Source organism: Crassostrea angulata, chromosome 7, assembly GCF_025612915.1.
Source record: "Crassostrea angulata isolate pt1a10 chromosome 7, ASM2561291v2, whole genome shotgun sequence".
Classification (NCBI taxonomy): domain Eukaryota; kingdom Metazoa; phylum Mollusca; class Bivalvia; order Ostreida; family Ostreidae; genus Magallana; species Magallana angulata.
Window position 1 is genome coordinate 57,644,613 of NC_069117.1, and position 25,541 is coordinate 57,670,153.

The 25,541-nt window shown below is 36.4% G+C and overlaps 3 protein-coding genes across 4 annotated transcripts in view; 2 read left to right on the forward strand and 1 right to left on the reverse strand.

The window, feature by feature from the left end:
• The window catches only part of LOC128193092 (deleted in malignant brain tumors 1 protein-like), a 31,328-nt gene extending 29,669 nt beyond the window's left edge, over positions 1–1,659 (forward strand). The window contains exons 45-47 of the mRNA XM_052866340.1: positions 440–628; positions 774–921; positions 1,325–1,659. Of these exons, the coding sequence (XP_052722300.1) occupies positions 440–628; positions 774–921; positions 1,325–1,406 (419 nt within the window). The 3' untranslated portion in view covers positions 1,407–1,659. The remainder of the gene's footprint in view (positions 1–439; positions 629–773; positions 922–1,324) is intronic.
• An 882-nt stretch (positions 1,660–2,541) lies between these two features.
• Positions 2,542–17,195, forward strand: LOC128192056 (receptor-type tyrosine-protein phosphatase kappa-like). 2 transcript variants are annotated; one of them, XM_052864468.1, is made up of 24 exons: positions 2,542–2,711; positions 2,975–3,196; positions 3,586–3,834; positions 4,188–4,325; positions 6,042–6,179; positions 6,454–6,564; positions 6,825–6,981; positions 7,298–7,449; positions 7,717–7,961; positions 9,400–9,487; positions 9,654–9,727; positions 9,829–9,865; positions 12,019–12,116; positions 12,204–12,332; positions 12,496–12,641; positions 12,780–12,915; positions 13,026–13,175; positions 13,316–13,415; positions 13,710–13,783; positions 13,877–14,008; positions 14,141–14,263; positions 14,391–14,551; positions 15,343–15,478; positions 16,560–17,195. In XM_052864468.1, the coding sequence occupies exons 1-24, from the start codon at positions 2,663–2,665 to the stop codon at positions 16,647–16,649; spliced, it is 3,135 nt and encodes a 1,044-aa protein (XP_052720428.1). In that variant the 5' UTR covers positions 2,542–2,662; the 3' UTR covers positions 16,650–17,195. The 2 variants fall into 2 exon arrangements, with proteins under 2 accessions (XP_052720428.1, XP_052720429.1); XM_052864469.1 differs by lacking the exon at positions 6,454–6,564 and having other exon boundaries at positions 2,544–2,711.
• Positions 16,560–25,473, reverse strand: LOC128192057 (ubiquitin carboxyl-terminal hydrolase 20-like). Its single transcript, XM_052864470.1, has 23 exons — positions 25,328–25,473; positions 24,963–25,060; positions 24,719–24,841; positions 24,434–24,534; positions 24,145–24,332; positions 23,895–23,964; positions 23,554–23,667; positions 23,256–23,334; positions 22,635–23,151; positions 22,414–22,505; positions 22,091–22,254; positions 21,749–21,853; positions 21,589–21,634; positions 21,365–21,476; positions 21,169–21,234; positions 20,916–21,042; positions 20,499–20,562; positions 20,258–20,363; positions 20,010–20,091; positions 19,649–19,757; positions 18,872–18,974; positions 18,575–18,691; positions 16,560–18,468 (listed from the first exon to the last, which is right to left on the reverse strand). The coding sequence occupies exons 2-23, from the start codon at positions 25,041–25,043 to the stop codon at positions 17,984–17,986; spliced, it is 3,051 nt and encodes a 1,016-aa protein (XP_052720430.1). The 5' UTR covers positions 25,044–25,060; positions 25,328–25,473; the 3' UTR covers positions 16,560–17,983.
• Positions 25,474–25,541: the final 68 nt, after the last annotated feature.

Genomic DNA, 25,541 nt, shown 5'->3' on the forward strand with positions numbered 1-25,541 from the left:
CAGTGTTATGGTAATGTTACTCCAAGCTCCATTATAAAGGTAGGATTACTATACGCTCCATTGTTAAGGTAAGGTTACTCCAAGCTCCATTGTAAATGAAGGTAAGATTATTGCAAGCTCTGTTGTAAAGATAACATAACTCTGAGTTCCAGTGTAAAGGTATTCCCAATTTCAATGTGAAGTTAGTGTAACCTTATATTTACAATCAGTGTATAGTAAAGATCTTTAAGCTCCAATGGTAGAGTTAGGTTTAAACTCCAATATAGAGATAAGTCTTAGATTCCAAATAAATGTGATGATGAATACATACACTGTTCTGTGGTACAACATTGTAGATGTTAATCTCCAAAACAAATAACTTACATCATGGAAATTCTTATCATTCATGTAACTAGCACTATACACTTTCAAAACTAGCACTGTACACTTTTTCTAACAGCTGTAAGCTGTCCAAAGATCCCTGTCCCACAGAATGGTTACATCACGGGCTGTCAGCCCCCCTACACAGTGGGCTCTGTTTGTACCCAGGGCTGTAATGCCTCCTACGTCGCCTTTGGGAACACCATATACAGGAACTGTCAGTCCACAGGAATGTGGGGCGGGTCCATGTTGACCTGTCAGCCTTATGGTAAGGACTTTGTTACTCAAGATAAAGCTTTACTATTGACCATTCATTCTATTCGTATATCAAACATTTTTATATCCATGCTAAGAATTATGGATAATATGTAACATTACTCACATAGATTCTGATGTTTGTACGGTCTTTGTAGGATCTCCTGGAATGATGAGTGGGGCTCAATCCGGCGGTGGCTCCAGTGGTAGCTCCGTTAACAGCAGTGCTATCACCGCAGGGGCGGTGATTGGGGCGGTGCTCATCGTCATCATTGTTGTGGGGGCCTTCCTCTACACCAAGCGACAGTAAGTGGTGCCACTTTCATCCACAGCATTGTTTACTCCATGGTTGCATAGTGTCTGTAGTAAAATTTGTTGATCATAATTTATTTTTGGTATCATCTGCAAAACTAAATTAAAGATAAACATTATATATATATTTACTTTCTTCAAATATGAAAAGTACTTTGGTTCTGATTTAAAAGTCAGGACGCTAGATCCTCGGAAGGCTTTTACACTAGGTACCCCTTGACCTATCGTTATCTTAACCTCACACAAATGTCTTTATATTCAAGGAATTAACCTTTTAGTTTGTATATATTTCCGAGAAGCGTATTATTTTAGGACAGTGTTGATATTTTGGCTGACAGGGTTTCTGCTCTAACTTAACTGATGAAGAATACAGGATATCCTGTTTTTATTTTTACAGACAATTTGCTGCGGCAGGTTCTAGTCGGTCCTATGAAATGGGAGGCATGAGTAATCCTAATTATGGGACATCAGACACGTGAAGGGGAGAAAACTCCTGTCGATAACTGAATACCAGTGACTGTATAAATAGTGGAGAATATTCTAATTGTCGCATCATTTCATCCATCAGTGTTAATATTTGGTTAATGATACTCATTTGGATCATCATTTACATGTAAAAATGCATAAATGTTGACTTACCAATACTCAGTAAGAATTCATAATACTCCTGTCAATATATTAATTTAATGATTAAATGTGTATGCGTGTATTTAATAAAGGTTTTAAAACACAGTGCTTCTGTTGTGTTGGTGATTTTCAGGTTTGATTTATTATAAATTACGTGCAGTACAACAAGACTAGTATTCAAACTGCATGTTGGAAGTACATTGTAGTAAGAGATAAAAACAATTATTAATCACTCAGAAACCAGTAAAACAGAAGAAAACTTGATTGCGCAAAATATTGCGTGTAAATTGACAAGAAATATGGCAGCATTTAAGAATTTATCAGGAATCTTTTTCCTCTGGTGGGGCAGGCTTTAGTCGCTAATTTCTGCTGATGTTGTTATTTCTTTATTGTTGCAAATAAATTTTTATTACGATATAAAAATATATTGTCCAAAGAAGATCTATGATATATTAGAAATATGTTCTAAGCAAATGACTGACAACTGAATTGCTACCACCAAGAAGTTACTGCGTAAGTTAAAAAAAGTTTAAAATAAATATCGAAGATGAATACGAGGTCATATGGAAGGTCAAGGTAAAAATAATAAATGGGTCCAATTGCTCTTACAATTCATGAATTTAATTGCTTGTACAAACACTTCTCTGAAGTAAGTGTATCTATTAAAAAAGTAAAATGTGAGGGACAAACGGGCCAGAATAAGGAGACCAGGGTTTAAGAGTTATATTATCGAAGTATTTATCATTACATGTGTATTATCAACATGTCTTTAAAACAAGTGTTTCAACAACAACGGCCCCGTGATAAATTTGGGTGTAAAATTTTACAACCGCACAAAAAGAAAAAAAAACAATATTTAACTTTAAGCGCATAACCCCGCCCCTTCCTCTCTCGCTGCCCCCCCCCCCCCAAAAAAAACAAAAGTGGGTGAGAAGCGAGGACGGAGCCTGTGTGAGTCAGTGGTCAGTGTTCACGATCCAGTGACGTAACATTACTGTCTCCAGCGATTATCGGAAGTTGGGGATGACTCTAGTCAGGAAATGGCGACATTTTACTCAAGCAGTTTATCCGTCAATGTCCTTAGCCAGTAAGAGTAAGATGAACGACAATGTTTCTACTATTGTGTTGGGCTTATTTACCGTTCGTATTTTCATCAGGTAAGTTACGTCATGAGTTGGTTACAAAAAAAGTTCTAGTTACTAATTACGCGGTAATATTATGTTCTCCGTGTTTATAACGTGATTGTGCAATCAGTAATTAGAGTTAATTAACCGGTGAACACACTCAGTGTACATGGTCATAGCTTATCCTCTTCAGAATTTGTATATATAAACACAAAGTCTAAGTACATAAGATACTGTTAAACAGGATCACTACATATGTAAAAGATGCGTTTTGACCAATTGACACGTTGTTTCAGTCAATCTGGCGCTAAATCGCGTCACCACGATGACGTCACTTTCCCGCTCTATTGTTGACGCCTCCTCATCTAACGCCGTGGACGGCAACAACGACACAAACGTTCTGAATGGACACTGCAGTCTGACGGACGAGACCGGAAACTACGGCACCGCCTGGTGGAGGACTCGCCTGTCATCTGCTTCCTACATCAAATCCATCAACATCGTCTCTAGGAATCTCTGTGAGCTTTTATGTGAAGACTGGGTGACATTTTGACTTTATGAAAGGCAGTTCTAAAATGTTCAAGCCAACAGTGTAAAGGTTTTGACAGTTTAGGTCATAATGGGATGGAAAGGAGGGGGGAAAAGGCTCATGACTGTGTTAGTTTCTATCCTAATTCGATCTAGTCTTGATTGCATTAAGAATTACTGTGGAAATATTACTTGACAAAATGGCAACAATACTTAAAACAAATGCTGCTTTAGACCGTATATACAGCCAACAAATCCACGACTTTTGAATCGACAAAAATCGTGTAGTTCAGTCCTTTTCGCCTTTTGGTATATACTATATATCGTTTTTTGTACGTTCTATTCAGTAAATTATTCTATAGTAAATCCATTTTCTTAGATGAGAGTCGTTTGGCGGGCCTGTCGGTCTATGTGTCAACGGGAGCGTTAGCTGACAACCAGTTCTTTGTTCACCCCTATGTGTTCTACGACCGCGGACCAAGTCAACCCAGTTCAAACATCGTCATCAATCTCCAGGAACCGGTCCTGGGGGATTATGTCACCATCTTCAATAACCGAACAAATCGCCCTCTACCGCCCGTGTATAGTAACTCGGCTATACTCGAACTCTGTGAGGTCGAGGTCAATGGTAGGTATTACAGGCCAACCCCTTCTTTAAATGCTTAGCTTAAGGTCAGACGTGTTTATAATTATCACAAATAATACCAAACAAACAATATACTTTGGTTTTATTAATATTCGCCTGACACCAATTTTTTGTGGATTTCGTTCTTCTGTCGATCCACGAATTCAATTGTTCATCGAAGTAAGATTGGAGACATACGACAAGACTCTGCCGACATATTCACATATCCCTGAAACTGTCAACTTAATACTTAAACAGCAAAAATTGAACCTTATGAATTTAAATGAAATCATTAGTACATATCCTTTGCTTTTAACATCCAGTGTTCACTTGTTCAATATATTTGACTTGTTTAGGTTGTCCCCTGGGGTGGTACGGCCCCTCCTGTCAGTTAGGCTGTCCCGCCAAGTGTCTGGACGGTGTGTGTGACCCAGATAATGGACGCTGTTGCCGCGGATGCCAGGACGGCTACACGGGCGACCTCTGTAATCAAAGTGAGAAAATGTCAAAATTAACAAAAAGGACGTTCATCAGTAATCATATAGATAGAGATCTATAATCAAGTATATGTGATAAAATTCCACGTTTAAAGCGCTGCACTACACGCTGTTTCAACGATTTTTGGTCCAGATTCAAATGTATACCGAGTTAACTTTAAAGGGGCATGGTCACGATTTTGGTCAAATTTTATTTTTCTGATTTTGGGAGTTGATTTTAATCAAATCTCCTATGCAGTTACTCTGGCAAATCGAAAGTGAAACAGTGTTTTGACCTAAGCACAAATCATCGCCACTGACAAGACTTAGTTCTTGAAAATAATAAAAAAAAAATCGATGTAACGTATGCTGAAGCATTGTTTTTCAAGGAAACTTATCTATAAACACTTTGAAAATAGTCAGATTTTATATAATACGAACAATTTAGATATTTTTTGTAGTCTCGTGTGTACGCCAGAGTGTAATAAAGTCTCGTTCAACCAGACTCTCGGCTGTCTCCGTAAATTTCCGACAAGCAGAGAGGCTCTCTTGCGTGTCGGAGATTAACGGAGACAGCCGAGCGTCTGGTTGAACGAGACTAGTGTTCGATATCAATAGTGAATGGATCCATACGATTTTTAGAATTGTTTCGATTACTAATACATAGTTTGAAATCTATCTTTAAATATTACACAACATGATTCATATGGAGTTTCTCGAAATTCTTGTCGGAAAAGTCTAAAAATTCATATAATAAAAAAGTGCGTAATTCAATTACAGACTAGAAACTAATTGCCATGCAAGATAACTTGATTTTAAAATGAATGATAATCGATAAAATCAACTCCCCTCAGTACTTCAGTACTTTGATTATTATTTACAATGCTTTAGGAATGCATTTCTAATGATCAAATGAATTTTGATTGTCAGTCGTAGAGTTATAAGCAAGATACAGGGCTCACAACTCTTTGCATGTAAACAAGCCTCGTGCTCTTTTGTTGTTAACATATGTTAAATATACCAGTTAAAATGTTTTTTTTCAAACTGATTTGTCTATCTTCTTATTCATTTTTATCATAAATAAACAGTTCCTAACGTTTAACACATTATTTTTGGTCTAAAACTGTAATTTTCACTTTAACATTCAAAATGTAAGCGAAGGCTTTGTTTACATAGCAAAGAATTGTAAGCTCTGTAACTCGCTTATAACTCAACAAATGACACTAAAATTTTGGTTCCATATTAAAAACGACTTACTGAAGCATTGTAAACACTAAAATCGGAGAAATAATTTTTGACCAAAAAATCGTGACCATGACCCTTTAACTTCCAGATGGTAAAGAACTTTGCACTTATCGGTACTTTGATTTAGTGATAGAATTTTGGGATGTACATGAATGTAAAAAAATGACACCATAGAAATAACATCTTGTGATGAAATCGTTACGGTAGTTTTAAACGTTTGTCATTTGAACGACAGAGAATTTTTGTTTTGAAATTGAACATTCACTGGGAGTCGGAATTTGCATATACTTTGAAATTAATGTCCTCTGCTTGGTAAATCTAGATCTCAAGAATTTTTTTCCTGAATCTCCTGGAAAATTTTTTTGGGATAACAAGATTTTTTTCTGTATTAAGTAAAAATATTTAAACTAAAAGCATTTTAGTGATGAAACAGTCATCACTCTCTGGTGACTTATAAGGCCCGCGGCCTTCTCTGTTTTGTTTCCACAGACTGCCCGCTGGGATTCTTTGGCCGCGGTTGTCAGCTCCGATGTGGGTCCTGTGGGATGAGCATGCCATGTGACCCCGGCAGTGGCGAGTGTCCTAACGGCTGTCGGGCCGGGTACGCGCCCCCGTACTGCAACCAGAGTAAGTGTACAGTAAAACCCCATTACAGCGAACACTCTTATAACGGATTAACTCTTACAGTGAAACCAGTGTTGCTACCCCTTTATCTTATAACATTTTATAAACTTTTACTACTTTCATTATGAATCAAAATTGTTCGTTTCTGACACTTTGCTATTGTCGTGTTTTATTGTTGTGAGGATTGGGTTTCGAATACGAATACTACATTTACATGTAGTGTTTAGTTTCAATGATTTGTATTTGTGAGTATATATATTTTTTTTAAATCTTTAAGCATGTTCGTGGGGATATTTCGGGGTCTCATGCTCCGAGAAATGTCGGCCGTGCCCACAAAACCAGACTTGTAACGCCATGAATGGAGAATGTCCGAGGCGCGATACCCTGGGTAATGGCATGTCCACCTTTAGAGCCTGAGTAAATAGAGATAGCTATTTGATTCCATAAAAATAAATCAAAAAGATGTCCTAGTGCGTGAATTATATGACGTCGATATTGTACTCACATCCTGGACAGAGCTTATAATATAAACATACACACACTTACATAAGACAAACATTTGCGTTGTCAATGACCGTTGTAAACTTGTGGGAAAAACAAATTTGTCATGCTTTTGTTGTCAATACACAGCCCGCCCTTTTATTACAGGTATGGGGTCCGCGCCCCCTAACGACCAGGTGTACACGACGGTGGCGGCCGTCCTGGTCCCCCTCATCCTGGTGATAGCGGTGGTGATTGGCTGTGTGATGTGGCGACACAGGAATAGTCTTGGTGGTGCCGTGGTTTATAAAGACAGAATGGCGGCGTACGTATATAAGCATGGGCGGGATTGTGGTGACATTTACTTATCAGTATAGTCTTTTGGTCTTCTGGTGTGAACTATATAGAGTATAAATTGCGAGAGAAAGAGAAGGGTTTAAATCAAAAATATAAAAGATAGGAGAAGAAAGGGTAATTAGTTTTTTTCTTTAAATTTAACTCAAGTTTGATTAAGCATATCCATGTTTACAAAATATATGCACCACAGACCGATTTTAATGTTTCAAAATAATTATTTGTCTCGCCCTGCTTGTACATACTAAACACGCGATATTGATATACTGTTTAATTTTTGGAAACAGATATATTTCTGAGAAAACTCAAAACGGGACGGAATATCTCCGGAGAAAAAGTCGGAGGAGTCTAACCAGGATGACCAAGATGATCCGAAGGGGACAGTACACTCGTAATGTCTCGGAGGAGATCGCCCCGCCCATTAAAGAAAACACACGCGGTAAAAAAATTATATCACAAGATTACAGTACAACTTATATATTACGTAAAAATACTCTCACAACAACTTTCTGTAAAAATTCACTAGTACATCCCCTCTCTTCCTAACTTCTATTTATTCCAGGCATTGGCGTATCTTAATTCTTTCCTATTTCCAATTTCCTACACTAATTTCCTCTGCACTTATTTCCAGATATGCTCCGTTGTCTGAATATGAAGTACTAGTAGTATGTAAAATAGAATAAAATTTCGAATAACTGTTTAACAGGCAAAGAAAACGTTTATATCAATACTGGAATCGACAAAGTTCCAATCATTACATTAGAGGAGACTGGGTCCCAGGGAGAAAGTGGACCCACCCCCACCGAGGCCCCGGCCAGACCGGAGTTACCCGCCAAAATCAGCACCCCGTACGAAAACACCAGGATCCACGAAATGGCCATCAAAGAGCTGATGTACGTAGTCACTGAGAACTCTAAGGACAACAACAGACAGCTCAAAGAACAATTCAAGGTCAGGACACGTTACTTACTTAATAGACAGCTTAAAAAACAGTTCAAGATAAGAACAGCTTACATGCGTAATGAGAGCTCAAAGCACAGTTCAATATAAGAACAATAATAAACAGCTTAAAGAACAGTTCAAGGTAATGACAGGATAGACAGAGAACAGTTTAACGAAAGGACTGCTTACGTAGATAGCTCAAAGAACAGTTCAATGTTCGGACAATTTACATAAACAGCTGAAAGAACAGTTCAATGTTCGGACAATTTACATAAACAGCTGAAAGAACAGTTCAATGTTCGGACAATTTACATAAACAGCTGAAAGAACAGTTCAATGTTCGGACAATTTACATAAACAGCTGAAAGAACAGTTCAATGTTCGGACAATTTACATAAACAGCTCAAAGAACAGTTTAATGTTCGGACAATTTACATAAACAGCTCAAAGAACAGTTCAATGTTCGGACAATTTACATAAACAGCTGAAAGAACAGTTTAATGTAAGAACAGTTAACAAAGACTGCTCAAAGAATAATTTAACGTAAGGGAAATTTACAGAGACAGTTCAGGGAACAGTTCAATGTAAGGACAACAATAGACAGTTCAATGAGCAGTTTAATGTAAGGACAGCTCAAAGGACAGTTCATTGAAAGGACACGTTACGTAGACAGCCCAAAGAACAGCGAGTTTTATACGTAATAAACAGTTCAATGTACAGTTCCACGTGAAAAAAAAACTTGGTTTCGAAAGGCCGCTCAAAGAACAGTTAAAGGTAGCGACAACAATAGACAGCTGAAAACCTGGTTCAATGTAAGAACGTTACAAATACAGACACAGCTCAAAGAACAGTTAAAGGTAGCGACAACAATAGACAGCTGAAAACCTGGTTCAATGTAAGAACATGTTACATATACAGACACAGCTCAAAGAACAGCAGGTTATACACACGTACACAATAGAAAGCTCAATCAACAGTTCAAGGTAAAATCACTTAAGCAGCTCAAAGAACACTTTAAAGTAGGAACAGCTTACATATGTAACAGACAGATGAAAGAACGACTCAAGATATGAGTCTGCTGGTATAGAATACTGGGTAGAAAATTAGAGTAATTGAGTTTAGACCACCTGGCGGGTTACAGGAAAGAGTAGAATAAAGTAAGAACTTTTCAGTTAAACAACGTAAGGTTCACTGTGATTTTATTCCCTATGCTAGGTTATTAATAGTTTATTTATAGAATCATTACCTTATAACAATGTTGTTATATTAGCATCTGACTCCGTCATTAGCATTAGTCTCAGGTAAGGGATCTTTGCCACTGGAATAAGCGGCATTTTATATCTTTATTGTCCATCAAATTATATCTATTTCTACATGTATCGTATAACACTGTACAAAGAGATTATCGAGATTTATGCTTTTATTAAATATTTTTTTCTTTTTGCAGCAACTAAAATATGGACAAAATGCCAGATGTGATGCTGCTAAAAAGACAGAGAATACTTCTAAAAACAGATTCAAATCAATATATGCATGTAAGTTCTTTGCTTTATACCAGGGTTTCAGGGGGTGTTCAAATACAATGCTCCGATTTTGGGATAGGAATGGGGTAGTATTGCAATAATCTCACATTAGTTAAAAATGATATTTACATTTTATAAAATAATGAAAATAATGAGTTGATTGGTTTTTTCTCGTCAGATGATCACAGTCGAGTCAGATTGAAGAAGGACGAGAGCGGCAAGTCGGACTATATCAACGCCAACTACATCGATGTGAGATCACAGCTCTTAATTCATATTCTCTCAGTTAATTTAAATCAACTTTGTTTGATATATGTTTTTAATTAAACCGTGTTTTTTACTTTACTGAATAGAGCGTGGACGAGCCCGCGTACTACATTGCCTGTCAAGGTATATACATGTATACTCTTATTATAACACATCTGATATTACAATACGTCTCCTAGTGAACCAGCTATCTTTTGCATCGGTGTACTATGGGTTTTTTTTTCGTTCATTTGCCAGGAGCAATTTCATAAATCATAAATGTTGATAAACGTTAACGTGTAAGGTTCAGTACATGTCAGGCTCATGCATTTATGGGTCAATGGCTATACACAATAGATTTCACTTAAATTCGTTTACAGAGTACCGGTACCATGATTTAGTATACGATTATTTAATGCTTGAGCAGTCAATAGACCCGAAGATTTTTCCCTTGGTGCAGGGAACATTTCAGTATGATCTATTGCCCGAGGCCAACGGCCGAGGGCAATAATATACAATTATTTAATGCTTGAGCAGTCAATAGACCAGAATATTTTTCCCGAGGTGCAGGGAACAGATCAGTATGATCTATTGCCCGAGGCCAACGGCCGAGGGCAATAGATCATACTGAGCTGTTCCCTGCACCAAGGGAAAAAAGTCTGGTCTATTGACTGTTCAAGCATTAAATAATTGTTTTATTACCTAATTCCTTTTTTAGTTTTCGGGGTTTACAATTTGCATATTGTAGGTGGTTTTCGTGCCATTATGCAATATACTAAGATTTTTTTTCCTCTTTTACATGCACAAAACCAGTTGCATGCATTACAGCATCTCAATTTAATATTAGTTTACACAAAGAAGGTGGTTTTCAACCCATTAGATTTTAAATAGTCTTTTACCTTATATGAGGCTTTAAAACTGTTGATTATTTGATACTCCATTTTGATAACATTGTATTTGGTTTCACCAAGCACTAAAAACAGCGTCAATGTAAAGGAATATACATTCCTTGAGAACTATCGAAAGGATGACTGTAACATTAACATACCCGCTTTCTGATATACGTTGCCGGTCCAATAGATCGCAGTCTATTGACCGGCGGTCCAATAGATCGAAGTCTATTGACCGGCGGTCTAATAGATCGCAGTCTATTGACCGGCAGTTCAAAATAGACGCAAATATTCAATTTGTAATATAACAACAAAATCCCTTTAATTAGGTAATAAAGCATACTGAGCTGTTCCCTGCACCAAGGGAAAAAATTCGTGTCTATTGACTGTTCAAACATTAAATAATTGTTTTATTACCTAATTTCGTTATTAGTATGTTGTGTTCACAATTATAAAGAACTATATATGATATGAGTCGAATTCGGCCCCAATAATTTGCCATTTTTTAAAGTGCATCAAATACAAAAAAATGTTATTTCATTTTTACGAAGAGTTGATATAAAATATATTTTTTACCTATTTATTTTATTTACATGCACTCACTGGTAGTAAATGACGTCAAAAGTGATGATATCTTATAATTCATTCAAAATTAGTCAAAAATTGGCATTTTTCTTATCGTTTTTCGAATTGACAATATAGAGCGCAGCTTTGAACAAACAAAATCTGTTTGTCACTTATTAGTCTTGGATTGATACATCTCTAACGAAAATATTTTGTTTGTTCAAGGATGCGCTCTATGCTTTCTAAAAGAAAAACTGCTTAAAAAGCAACCGTTTTATGCTAAAAATGCGAAAATGGCGGGAAATGGTTAAATTTATGATGTCATATTTCGAAATTGTGGGCACTTGAATCAAAATGGAAATTATGAAAAAACTTTACATGTATATCTGTACAAGAAAACAAAGAATGACAGTAAAATGATGATGTTCATTTTAGGGGGCCGTTTTAGGCTCAAATCATATATATAGTCCTTACAGAAGGTTTTTATACCATTATGCATTCATGCAGGTCATTGTTAATCAATACCAAGATGACCTAAAGGATAAATTTAAAGAACAATAGTAAAATAAACATAATAAAGTTATCTTTTAATCTTGTAGCAATTTCACATTTTTCTAAAATACGTTGCCGGTCCAATAGATCACAGTCTATTGACCGGCGGTCTGATACTAGTAGGTCGCAGTCTATTGACCGGCAGTTCTATAGATCACTTTCAAACCTGAATACACATACAAAATAAACGAAAATATTTAATTTGTAATAAAACAACAAAATCCCTTTGATTAGGTAATAAAATATATCATTTTACTATGATTTACATCTGTCTGGTTTGTGTGTGCTTAGGTCCAAAGGCGAACACGTTGTCCGACCACTGGCAGATGATATGGCAGGAAAACATCGCCATTGTGGTGGCACTGGCCAACGTCTATGAGAACGGGAAGGTAATAGCTTAGCGCTCAAACTTAAGTATTTTCTGTATAAATATCACAGTGTGTTACCTACCACATGTCATATAAATCATATTATAGGCAAAATGTCATCAGTACTGGCCGGAGAGAGACCAAAACATCCACACCGGAAAGTTTGTGATCCGCCAACAAAATAGAAAGGACTACTCGTTTTATTGCGTGCGGTACCTGTCCGTCCTCAATAGAAAGGTATATAGTTGTTTTCAGATATATACAGGCAGACTTGTTTATTTTTCTTGATTTAAGGTGTTAGAAATTGTCCTTACCCTTCAATGTTATTGTTCGTCTAAAGTAATAAATGTAAACCTTTAAGTAAAACAACACTAGTGAGTACTGATATTTTCCCTTGAAGACAAAAGAGGAGCGGACGGTGGTTCAGTTTCACTTCCGGGAGTGGCCAGACCACGGCGCCCCCGAACATATGAGTCTTCTCACCTTCCAAACGCACGTGCGGAAAGAGAAGGGTAGAATGGTCGGTAAAATACTGGTTCACTGTAGGTAAGCGGCCAGACAATTCACGGGTTGTAAATCTTCAGTTGAATTTATCACACAGTCAGTATTGCATTCTGGGTCTTTCGCTATTATGACATCAACTATTATGACATCAACCATTATGACATCATTTTGTCCCCTCAGTGCCGGCGTGGGACGTACGGGGACGTTTCTTGCGGTGGATGCTCTGCTGGACAATGGGCGGAAAACTGGACAAGTGAATGTGTTCGACTACGTCCGGAAAATGAGAGAATGCAGAATGAACATGGTGCAAACTGAGGTAGGCCAAAAATGCGGGCAGTGTTAGCGTGTGGGCATTGTGAGCGTGTTCAAATAAAATACTGTTTGTGTAACATGCCAGTTATGCTCAATAATTTTTTCTTTTGACAGACGCAGTATATTTTTGTCCATGAAGTTTTGTTCGAAGCTTTCCGATACAAGTCTCATGCTATATTATACCGCGAATTTGCAAAGGAGTTTAAAAAGCTATATGGAGGCGACCAGCCTACCAATGAAAACCCACTACGGATGGAATATAATGTAATTATATTTTCATGTATAATCACATGTAATATTAATGTTACTCTAATCAAACATGTTAATAAAAGGTTGTACTCAAATTTATCAGTATGGCTAATAATTTCAACATTAATAACGCACTTTTAACGGTTGTTTTGAAGGACATCGAGTCGATGAAACCCAGCTACCCACAGTCCCGGTACAAAGCGGCTCTGAAACCTATCAACAAAACCAGAAACCGCGAGGAGGAGGCCATGCCAGGTAATCATCACGTGATTATTGGACTCTTGTCCGTTTTATAAATGTCATATTCTGTCGTACGACGTGATAATACCTTCGAGTGCTTGATCACATGGTTTGAGAAGCTGTAGAAAAACCCTCACATAATTACGTCTTGTTGTAGCTAGACTTTGTTGTTTTGTTTGTTGTTGTTTTATTGGTTTTCTTGTTTTGTAAATTGTTAGAGGAACTGTAACCGATTTATTGCGTCAAACGATTTCGATTGTTGTTAGGTAATCTCCTTTTTAACGAAATTATTGAAATTTTTACGCACAGTGGATGACTATAGGGTTTACTTGACAACCCCAGTGGTGGGACGGAATGATTATATCAATGCAGTTTTCCTTTCCGTAAGTTTGGCTGAAAGTTTTGCCAATATATTGAAACACATATAACATGGCTAATTTCATACTCAATGAATAATTATGTTTATTTGTTGTCAGACATACACAGAGGCTAACGCGCTGGTGGTCACGTGCTCACCTCTATCACACAACGTGGGCGACATCTGGCGGATGGTTCATGACCATAACGTCGATGCCATCGTCCTCATGGGATCCTCGGGCATACCTAAAGTACGTAGTCATATTATATTGTATAGATAAAAGTGATTATTAAACTTATCAATGATGCTGAAAGATGATGAATTAGATAACATTTTTCGTAACATGTCATTCACATTTACCTTTATTTTTCTTTGTCATTAGTTTTCCCACTGGCTGCCCTCTTCTGAGGAAACAATGGAATTTGACCCTTTCATTGTCCGGAGAGCAATCAGTTTCGCAGGTCATGAGGAAATCGTGGAATCCACGGCCAAATTCCACATGCAGGTAGCGCTGCAACAAGTGTTCCCCTCGAACACGTACATACAACAAAACTGTGATTGAAAATACAAGTAAAATGAAAATTGTAAAAGATGAAAAATCTGAGCGTAAGATTACCTCGTGTTGTTTTCAGGAAAGTCAGGAAACAGAGGAGGTAAAGATTTTTGAGTTCCTTAACTGGGAAATCAAGAACAAGTTCCCGACGTCACCGAAGATAATGGTAAAGATGATCGAACACGTCCACGACTGGCGGAAGACTCGCAACACGGACGGTCCTATACTGGTCGTATCCGTGTAAGACTCAGTTCTCCTGTCATTACTGCAGAACGCAAGATAATTTGTTTTCTTTCGGTCGTATTAATTATAAAAATACTACTATAACATTTGTAAATGAGACTGTTTCAAATAGGGTGCTACATTTCTGGCACTAAATTCTAAAATTTGAAGAATTGCCGACTTTTTGAAAGGTAGTAAGGTTTTTAAAAAGTTTTAAAATAATAAGGTCACCAATTGCCATATAATCAAAAACCCGTCAGACAACCAACTATTTTTAAAGTGCATCTGTATTTTTTTGGGGGGGGGGGCATTTTCTCGTGCGGAAGGGTTTTTAGACGAAAATGACAGAAACAATCAAATTGTAACTATCATAGAAATTGTCTATTTTAAGTGAAAAAAGGCCACAAAAAATTTATGCAGCTTCGTACAAAATTTTCTCGTAATCCCTCTATTCATTGTGACCATTGTGCATAATTAAAAACGATATTTCAAGAAAAAAGTTTGCGTAATCAAAAATACTGACAACAAATCCTTATAAGGCTGAAATCGCATATTTTAGGTGCAAAAAGGTCAAATTAAATTGGCCATAACTCAGAGGGATGAACATCTTTGTATTTTTCAACCAGGTCCTCAACTGTCAACAATTAGTAAACACAACTTTGCTGACGTCGTGACCAAATATCAAACTTTTTTGACGTTACATGCTATGTGTTTTAGAAAAGAACAACTAAATAGTCAACTATAATTCAAAGTTTTTTTTTAAAATGTTGATAATAATAAATGTGTGTTTTTCACTTCGTTTTGGACAGTGATGGTGTGAAATGGTGCGGGGTTTTCTGCGCCGGATATAACGCCGTGGAACAGCTTACGTTAGACGACGAGGTAGACATGTTCAACATCGTCCGGCTCATGCGCGTCCGCCGACCGGAACTTGTGCCGTCTTTTGTGAGTACTTTTTTTTTTTTTATTAATTTCGTGTTTGGTAAATTTTCGTGATTTATGAAAATTACAGTACTTCATTAAAAAATTATGGAAACTTTTAAAGTGTATCTAATTCTTAGTACAAAGGTGAGTTAATGCAATATCTATCTATATACTACTATATTAAAATAATAGACTCGAATTTTTGGGCTTTAATACCGAGAAATCGGAAGATTACTGTCATTTGTTTTATATATTTTAAACATTACTGGCACTTGGAGATTACCAATTTGTTTTTATTTTTTCTCAATCAAGCTTCGCTAATTAAAAATCAACGAAAATTCCGGTAAACAATCCGGAAATCATATAGATTTTTCAGATTTTACAATCTTGCGCATGCGCATTACATTCACGCTAAATCACGAGAGGCTCTTTAGTTTTTGTTTCCACAATATCACATTTGCATGGATAAACTCAGAAACGATATTACAAATACGTGTAAATTTTCATTAAAATTTTGCCATATACGGGAGATAACTCTTACTCAGTGCATTTAATATGAAAAATCACGATAGTTTCGAATGTCAACTCGAAGCAAGTGAAAAACCTTGCTGGAGAAAGTGTTGAATTCTTCATTAATATGAATTAAATTTTTAGATGAAAGGTATTTACAGGTTCAAGATGGTTTATTATGAATAATTTGACTTATTTTCAAAGCAGCTTCATTAATTTTCTCCAAAATCGTTTCGGAGCTATTCTTCAATTTTTTGCTTCATTACGGGTAATATGGGAGGCATTTTAATTTAAGTGGTATAGGTCTGTCCCGAGACACAGTAAGATTATTCTAAAAAAGCAGAATGTAGTGAAAATAACAGCGCTATTGTAGGCTTATAACTTTATTATGAAAATGGCAACAATACGGTGTGTCGATGTATCTTTTTCGTAAATGTCGGCCATCATATAGGCCTACAATGTATACCCATGCACGCACGGGTCAAAATCTAGTTAGATAATAAAATCCCTGAATAAAATTTCTTATTTGAAAAAATTGACCGTTTCACTCGGTAAATTATGACAGTAATCTATAATTCTAATATATACACAGGAGGAGTACCAGTACTGCTACCAAGTTGTCCAGAACTACCTCCACAGTGGGGGACCGTATGAAAACGTGGACCTGTCGTGGGAGGGTTAGACCCGCCGTGGGAGGGATAAAGCAGTCTCAGGGACCTCGAGCAGCTCATCTCAGCCTGGTGTGATATTCTGTCTCATCTAAGCCTGGTGTAATATTTTGTCTGCTGAAAACCTTCAGTGCATTAACAATAGTCACTTAAAACATGACGGTCACTGAAGTTCACTGAAGTCTTCAGACCATGTGCTACTATAGTCATCATTTTGTGTGTGCCCGCGCGAGTTACTGATGCTTGTAAATTGATGATTGTAGTTCAGAAACATATATATGATAATATGCCTTGTAAAATAGGTATATAATAACTCTCATTATGAAAGTTGATGTGATGTATGCATCTTTTTGGTTGAGTGGTTATTAAGTTATTCATATTATTTAAATGATTACATGCTGTATATTCACATTGTTATGGCTTATATTTGTTCATTTACATCTTGCCTTCTGTAAAGACACCTCCTGTTACCCATTTCCCACCAAAATTCAGCATCTTGCCATCAAGTACAATTATTTTTACTGGTGTTGTTGTTCATAATAAACATATCAGACAGCATATTCAGTTGACCATTTTATCTCATGTACATGTATGTAGGTGTAACACTGGCTGTCAGTGTTAACAGAAATCCCAAATAATAAACCTCAAAATCAGATAAAACCTACCATTTCTTTTCCATACGAATGTTAACACGATTTGTAATTCATATTTTTTCATAAGTCTTAATGATCCGAAGCTACATAGACAGGGACAATTATAATGTCTTTTTTACCTATAAGAAGAGTTTGGTGAAGTTTAACTATTTATGTTTGTTACATGGAACTAAATCAATAAATGAACAGATAGTAAATTATCTATGGTCCCAAGATATCAATGGTGATTAAATGCAGTAAATTCTTCAGCCTTTTCAAAGGATCAATCAAAATTTCCAAAAGAAAGAAAATCAAAATTTACATTGTAACTTGTAATACATATTGATATTATTTTTGTAATAAAAACAGATGTTGGACATTTTAGTAATTCTTAAATTATTACTAGCTGTGAATAATGTAAAGTTCAACACAACCCAGTATGTTGACAACAGACAAGAATAAATATTTAATAAAGAGACAAACCCCAATAAATTAGTCACATGTAACAGTATAAACATGACATGTCTGTACAAAGGGAGACATAAATGGCACACACTCCCTGTAATCCATGGGCCAAACCTCTAGTCATGGAAAGAAGGGCCAAAACAGGGAACAAAAACACACTTTAAGGAAATCAATCCATCTAATGTTAAATCATCTGATACAGAGGGACTCTGAGTAACAAAATGAAAGGTATAAGTGGAAAAATTGATAAATTAGTCAATTTTCTGATGCTCTGTGGAATTGTGGGTATCAGCTGATTGACTATCCTGGGTTATCTTCCTGTCTTTGATCTGTTCACTCTCCGTTTCTATGTTCTGTTCAACCTCTCTGGTCTGTTCAACCTCGGTGTTCTGTTCAACCTCTCTGGTCTGTTCAACCTCGGTGTTCTGTTCAACCTCTCTGGTCTGTTCAACCTCAGTGTTCTGTTCACCTCCCTCACTGTCTTGTTCCAAAGATGGCGCAGCCTCTTCCTGACCTTTCGTACGATCATTCACCTCCATGTTTTCTTCCTCTCTCACTTCTTGCTTTGATGGCCGATCAGCTTCTCTCTCAACGTCACTTTGTGAGCTCCCTCTGTACCCACCGCTCTTCCCCAGGGCGGACGACGAGGAGGACTTGTGGGTCACTGGAGGAGACTGACCCCCTAGGTTCCCCCGATTCTGTTTGATGAACAGCTCTGGACCTCCACCATATATCTCTGAAAAATGTATCAAAACTTTGACTCAGGATTTGTACAATGTCAAAGCATTTGCATATTTTACACAATGAATCAATGGTACATGTAGCTTTGAATAATGTCTCACTATGAAGGAATTTCCAAGTCTCTGCAGTTAGCTGTCCATGATCCGAGTTAGTTTTGAGGTAAGTCTGTCCTCCTTTAGTGTACGATATTCTCTGATTTTCAATTGGACCAGGAGGCGCTGAAATTATTTATATTTCTTGTGCGATTGCAAATAAACTTTTATTACAATATTTAACATTTCATAACTGAAATAGCAAAAATGAAGTCTACATGTTTTGTATGTACATGTACATGTATCACATTCCAGTATAAAACATTATTTCTATAACATATTCAGGTAATGAATGAAAAGGCTTACTGTCAGACTTTCCTCGAACAAAATTTTCCCAGTCCTTAAACCAAGCCATGCTGATAGCATAGATGACTGAGGGACCATCATCTTCATGGAATTTATCATTCAGCTACAGCAGAGAAATGTCACAAAATGATTTTTTTTTTCAATTCTCCATGTACATTCATTAAAACCTGCTTTCTTTTTATCAAAGAATAAAATACGTTTACCATCTTTATTTGATAACTCCTACCTATTTTTGAAGAGAAAGTCATTAAAATGATTTCATCTGATACACTTAATCAACATACATAATTTATGTTAGAAGAAATTATGAATTGAGGAAATACTATTCTACATGGAGCATATATCAGTTTGTACCTTATTCTAACTGAAGCAGTCCAATATTAATGAATTCACATGACGTGCCCAGTAAATTTAATTGAGGACTGTATCTGATTTAATCTAATTCTTATGTACATCATTTAAGTGAACTAAGTACCCGATACCCAATTTATACAAAATTATTTGAAATGTGAAAAATTTTACCCTAGTTACTGTAGATTCCTATTTAAACGCGAGGAATTAGAAGAGAAGTGAGAAGCTCATCTCGCGAATTCTTAAATCTCGATTTTATTTTTTGGACATATCTAAAGTACATGAAACTATGATAAAAATTCGGCATTCGTGAATTTTAATTTCCGCAATTTGATGGAAAACGGCGCGCTGAATCACAGAATTAGGAACAAGCTTAAAATAAGAAATCTACAGTATTAAGTTTTGCCGAGATGTGTTAGATTGTACCTGGATGAACTGGTCCATTTCTGATTTCTGCCGGAACTGTAGCTTTTCCAGCTCTTCCTGACAAGTTGTACATGGAATTAAATGGTTACAGACAGGACCTCCTCCAAATCTACACCAGAAAAGACATAATTATACTAACTGACGTCATGATTTAAATGCACACACCCGGTACATGTATATTTAGCTGGTAACATTATAAAAATCAAGAATGACCCCTTCTGACAGACGTTGTGCTGCTTTTACAACCCTGATAATGATTAAGCCACATTATTTGTTTAATGTTATAGAGAAAAAAAAAAAACATTTTATAATTTGTCTGGGTTTTTTTTTTTGCTACCAATGATGCTTGAATGTTCAGTACCTTTGGTGGAGAAACTCCCAGAGAGATTGGTTAAAAGCAATGACAAGGTCATCCACATGGTTGATTTTATGGGGTGGCACTCCTATATAACAATACAAAACAACATTACGATACCATAATATGACAAACTATCATTATGTATCAAGGTACTGCAACCAGCACTCCAAACAACACTAAAAACGTTATATAATTTGACAAGGAATCAATATGAATCAAGGAATATTAACAAAAACAAATTGAGAGATTACCCCCATGTTTACATAGAAAGTCATCATTGCTAATAGGCCCTGGTTCAGCAAAAGTGTTGAATTTATTGATCCACTGCTTGGAGATGAAAAACTCCATCAAACTTGGCTGCAATAGAAATGAACAAGACTGTACAAAAATTTGCTTGTGTGAATAAGGGGTTTGATATTTTCAATGTGATATCATCACTGATTGTGGACACACCCACAAAATTGATCACATGACACACAGAGACACACCCACCTCCCTGGCCTCGATCAGCTGCATGGCTTTCTGTCTCAGTGGTACCATGTCATCATTTCTCTTCCTGAAAAAAACCCCCATAAAATCAGACAGAACTAAAAAAAACTTAATGACATTTTTCTTTCACAAAAAATAAAACATGAACTAAAGTAACTTCGAATTCAAATTGTAACCCTCATAAATGTGAATAAGAGAGATATAAAGATACTGAAAGATACCAGTAAGATGTTCAGTTTCAGATCTACATAAACATTTAGGGATGACATAAAATTGCTATGTAGTACATATGAGGGCTTTAAAAAATACATCATAGCTATTTTATATTTTTGAACTTAGTTGCAACTTCTCTATAGCTGTAATGCACCAATACCTGAATAATTTGTAGTACAAATAAAAGCCGAGTTCAATCGAGCATACCTGTAGAAGAGCACGTAGGCCTCACAGTTAATGACCTGACCTACTTCCACCTCGGTGACGTACTGGTCATCAAACTCGTACCACTGGTCATTGAGGTAGTTCAGGCAGTAGGCTGTGTAGTGTCCACCTGACACAAAAAAATCAGGTAAATCAAACTCACTTCTTTAAGTATCGGTGTAATGAAACGCAATTCTACAGGTTCATGCATAAAGAACTAAAAACATCAAAAAAGGGTTAAGATGCATTTACTTACCCCCCGCAGTCCCATGGTGACAGATAACAGCATGGAGGTCAAAGACAGTCACTTGGGAGGAACAATCTGTCAATCATTACAGATATAAATAGACCTCTAGTTCACATATGAAAGTAACGGTAACCAGTCATTAATATCACAAGGTGATTTGTGGAAGGAATAAGGAGTTTAAAGAATAACCACTACATGAACAAACCTCTGTGTAAATACTTCTTCATGTCCAGGCTATCCAGAGGAAATGATACATAAGAACTGATCTTGGAGGAGTAGAATTCATGTCGAAATCTCTTCAGATGAATGCACAGGATCTGTTATAGAATAAAGATGACTGTAAATTGATGCAAAAACAAATTCTATATCACAATGGAATTTAACATGATGATTTGTACTAAATATTGGGATATTATTTAATATTCTAACCTCTGGTAATTCCAAAACTCTGGAGAACTTTAATCCATTTCTTAGTCTGTAAAATAAGAAATATTTCATCAAAACAGAACTTACTTTTATATACAAAAATCTCCGACCAATCTTCCAAAAACAAAAAGGTGCATTTAAAAGATTAACAGAGAGAACTTACTTTTTACATTTCTCACAACTATACATGTTGTCCCCCTTTAATTCATCTGCTGAAAAGAAGGCTGCCAAACAATCCTGAAGCGTGATGGTGGGACCAATGAACCAACTGCAAAATGAAAATCCGGACTGATGAACTACCTGACTACAAATCTCTATAGATCTTCTAAAATGGCTACAAACTAATGAAACTATGTCTTATATGTGCATCCATAAATGTCTCAAAAGAACTGGTATCTTGAAATTTAAGAACTGAATGCAAATAAAATGAGTTTAATATCTAGAGTATTTTTCCCTGAAAACGACAACTATCTGTATCTAGTAAACACTAGACAGTGGCACTCACTTTCTCATCCATCCAAACATCCAGCTGAACCAGCCCTGCTTGGCCTCGCCACACGCCCCCACCTTAGTAAGGGCGGAGGTGTTGTGTCCGTGCAGCATGTGGAGGTGGTCCTTGGTGGGGATGGGCAGGGACAGGTCCTGGAATGTCTCCTTGGTGGTCGAAATCTAAAACAATGTCAACAAATTAACAATGATCCAACACTTTCCAAACCTTTTTAACAATGGTCAAAACTTTCCAAACTTTCTTTTTGATAATGCTTTAATCCTTTCCAAATTTTCTTTTCAACAATGATCCAAATCATGAGCAAGAATTCCTTTTCTTACCCTTTCACAGGTCAAACACTGCACTGAGCTCAAGATTTTACCATCAAATATGTCTGATATCACACTTCTGTATTGCACATTTTTCTTGTTTCCTAATGGAACAAAACAAGTGTTATATCTTTTTTATAAATTCCACTCTGAACCAATATATTGGTACATGCAAATGGTAATAAAATAAAACATTTTCTATTACACATATTATGAATTTCACAAATACTCACCCTTTGGTCCAAGAGATGCTTTAGATGAATACTGAGACTTTTTGGAGTCCACATTTTCTGAGAACTTCCGGGTCCTGCTGGAACTTTTCTCTGTGTCTCCCCTTCCCCCATCCGAGGGATCTTTACCCCTGCCCCCTTGTTTCATCATCTTGTTGCTCTGTGTGTCACTGTCTTTAGAGGCAATGCTATCCCCCGCCCCGGAATCCTGGTCACTGTTATTCACCTGAATGTAAGTTTTCCCACCTGACACTATACTGTTTGGACACTGATTTTGATTTTCTTTGTTCAGCAGAGTTGAGTCTGTCAAATTTTTTTCACTACTGTTTCCAGAATCACATGACTCGTAACACTCCTCTGATTGGGTACTGCTATTAGAATCTCCCGACAACTGCCTGTGATGATTTGTTTCTGTTTTATCACCACTCGTCTCTTCATCGTCATCATCATCAGTAACCAGGGGTTGTTTTAATTCTTCATGGATTTGATCCATAAAACATCTCAAGAATTCCTGAGCATCCTTTTATTAATAAATAAAAATTTCATATTCTTTTAGTATCAAAATGTTGCTTCACATTTATGTAGAGGACAATATTTTTGAAGCCAATTTTCTACAAGTTATACCTGTTGAGAATATCCTCTGAACATTGGATGAACTACTTTTATGCCAGTAACAACTCCATTTGGAATGACATAGCTGGGCCTACAAAAAATTTTCAACCAAGATTTATGCTTTCAAGAAACAAATTGTAAATATATTCACATGCATATTTTCATCAAGTTTTATTTATGCAAACATACATTATCATGGATTAGAAAGAACCTACAATTTTCATTCAGGAAGTTCTTTTACTAAATTGTCAGATTTCATTGATAAACTTGACAATAAAACAGTTCACTTGGATTCAGTGGGGGACAGTACCTCTTCTTGTGCCAGATTTCATTCACAAGCTTCATGTAGTTCTTGGACAACATGGGGGATCTTTCTGGTCTAACATAGGCTGAGCAGTCCAGGAAAAATCTGGTTAGTGGAGGACTGAAAATTAAAACATACAGTATAAGGCTTTATTATAATAGTATTCTCCTATCTACAAAGCAAAAAAAAATTCTCTAATAAGAATTAATTTAATAATAATGGTTTGCATTTCTTCTTTAAAATTAGCAATTGTATCAAATAAAGTGTATGCATCATTTACACTTCAAATACAGTAATGATAAAGTGAGACATTCAGCATTTTATAAAAAGAGTTGCAGAAATTTCACCAGTTGGATAAAGCTTGAACAGCTGCATTAAGGTAACAGGTGTTCCCCAAATTCTGTAGTCCTGTTAATCCTACAATGTACAATAGATTTGTTATCAGATATTACTAAAATTTTAACCCCTTTATTGCTTCTTGGTCATATTAAAATTCATTTTTTTTTCATTCATAAATAAGTAAAAACTAACAAACAGTCAGGATGGTCACTTCACCATGCTATTGCCTTCTAAAAATGGTGGTTTGAATGTGTTTACCTCTAGGCTTCATGTTTTCATCTTCACCCTCAGAGTCTGATTCTTCACCAGCTGAAATACTACGATATGGAGAACTGTCTGAGCCCAGCTTTCTGCTCCGTGATCCACTGCTAGGTAACGAACTCATTCCATCCTCCAACATATCACAGTCCTTTTTAATCGGAACACTGGCAGAGTTTTCTGGGATGCTGAAAGGAAATTAAATTATGGTTCAGAAGAACTGCACACATTTAACTTCTTGTCTCTAGTAAACAACATGGTGGTATGGGTAATGGTGAAATACACATACATGAAGGTTGGTGTATTCCTTGATGGAAAAACCTCACTTTCACATCTGTAACACCATATTCGTAGAGTTGTCAAGTTGATTGTCAAATAATGTTGATACTCCTGCAATAAAAACCACCATACTATCAATTAAAGTATTACAATGTATATCTAATAATGCTTTAGTGAACATTAGCAAAAAGTAGAAAATAAAAATTAGTGAAAGTTACTGATTATGTGTTGAAATACAATTAACTAGCATTAGTTTTTCCTAATAACTTTTTTGAATGTTTAGAGTATATCTTACATCAGAGTGAGCGGAGCTGTGGTCGGAGTAGGACTCTCCACAGCCTACATACTGACAGGACCCAACCAAACACAGCCACAGGTTACTTGTGCTCACCTTACAGGTAAAACAACTTACAGGGCCCTGAAACAATCAAACAACTTTTAGTTGGCAAGCGCCCCTCAAAGACTTGTGCACAAAGTAAATCAGCCTTCTATGGGATGTTAGTGACGAATGAGAGTGCTTGTGATAATTGATTTCATACCTGTTGCTTGCGTCTGAGCTCTTCCCAAGTAACGCTGTCTACTACATTCACATGGGGACATGCAGAAGTTTTTGCTGGCATTCTTTATTTACCCTTGTCTAAATTAAAATCATCAGACATTTTAGTAAGATCTCTAAATATTTCACAAGCTAAAATGAGTATAGTTTCCCTTATAAATCAAATGCTTCAAATCTCTTCTTTAACAGTTTAATGTAATTAGCCGTATATGAAAATTTCTAACTGTAACCACTAATATAACCTGATGACATATCATTTCTATAAATCAAATTGAAATAGCTTTCGTTTACTATGTATTCATTCAGACTTAAACTTTTGATGAATGTGAAGTCGATTTATAGACCTACTGTATTATATGCACCCTTCCTAATTTTTTGTTCGTTTATCAAGCAAAACTAAACCACGCTCATCGGAACATGATTTTTGAGCTCTAGGGAGCAGTTTCGGGTTTGCTGCTGGTCATCGATCGGAGAGGAAGTAGTGTCTGGCTCAGTCGGACGTTTGAGATTTTTCGGCTATCTTCGACTTTATGTTGAGAGTTTGTACTCACAAACCGAAGAG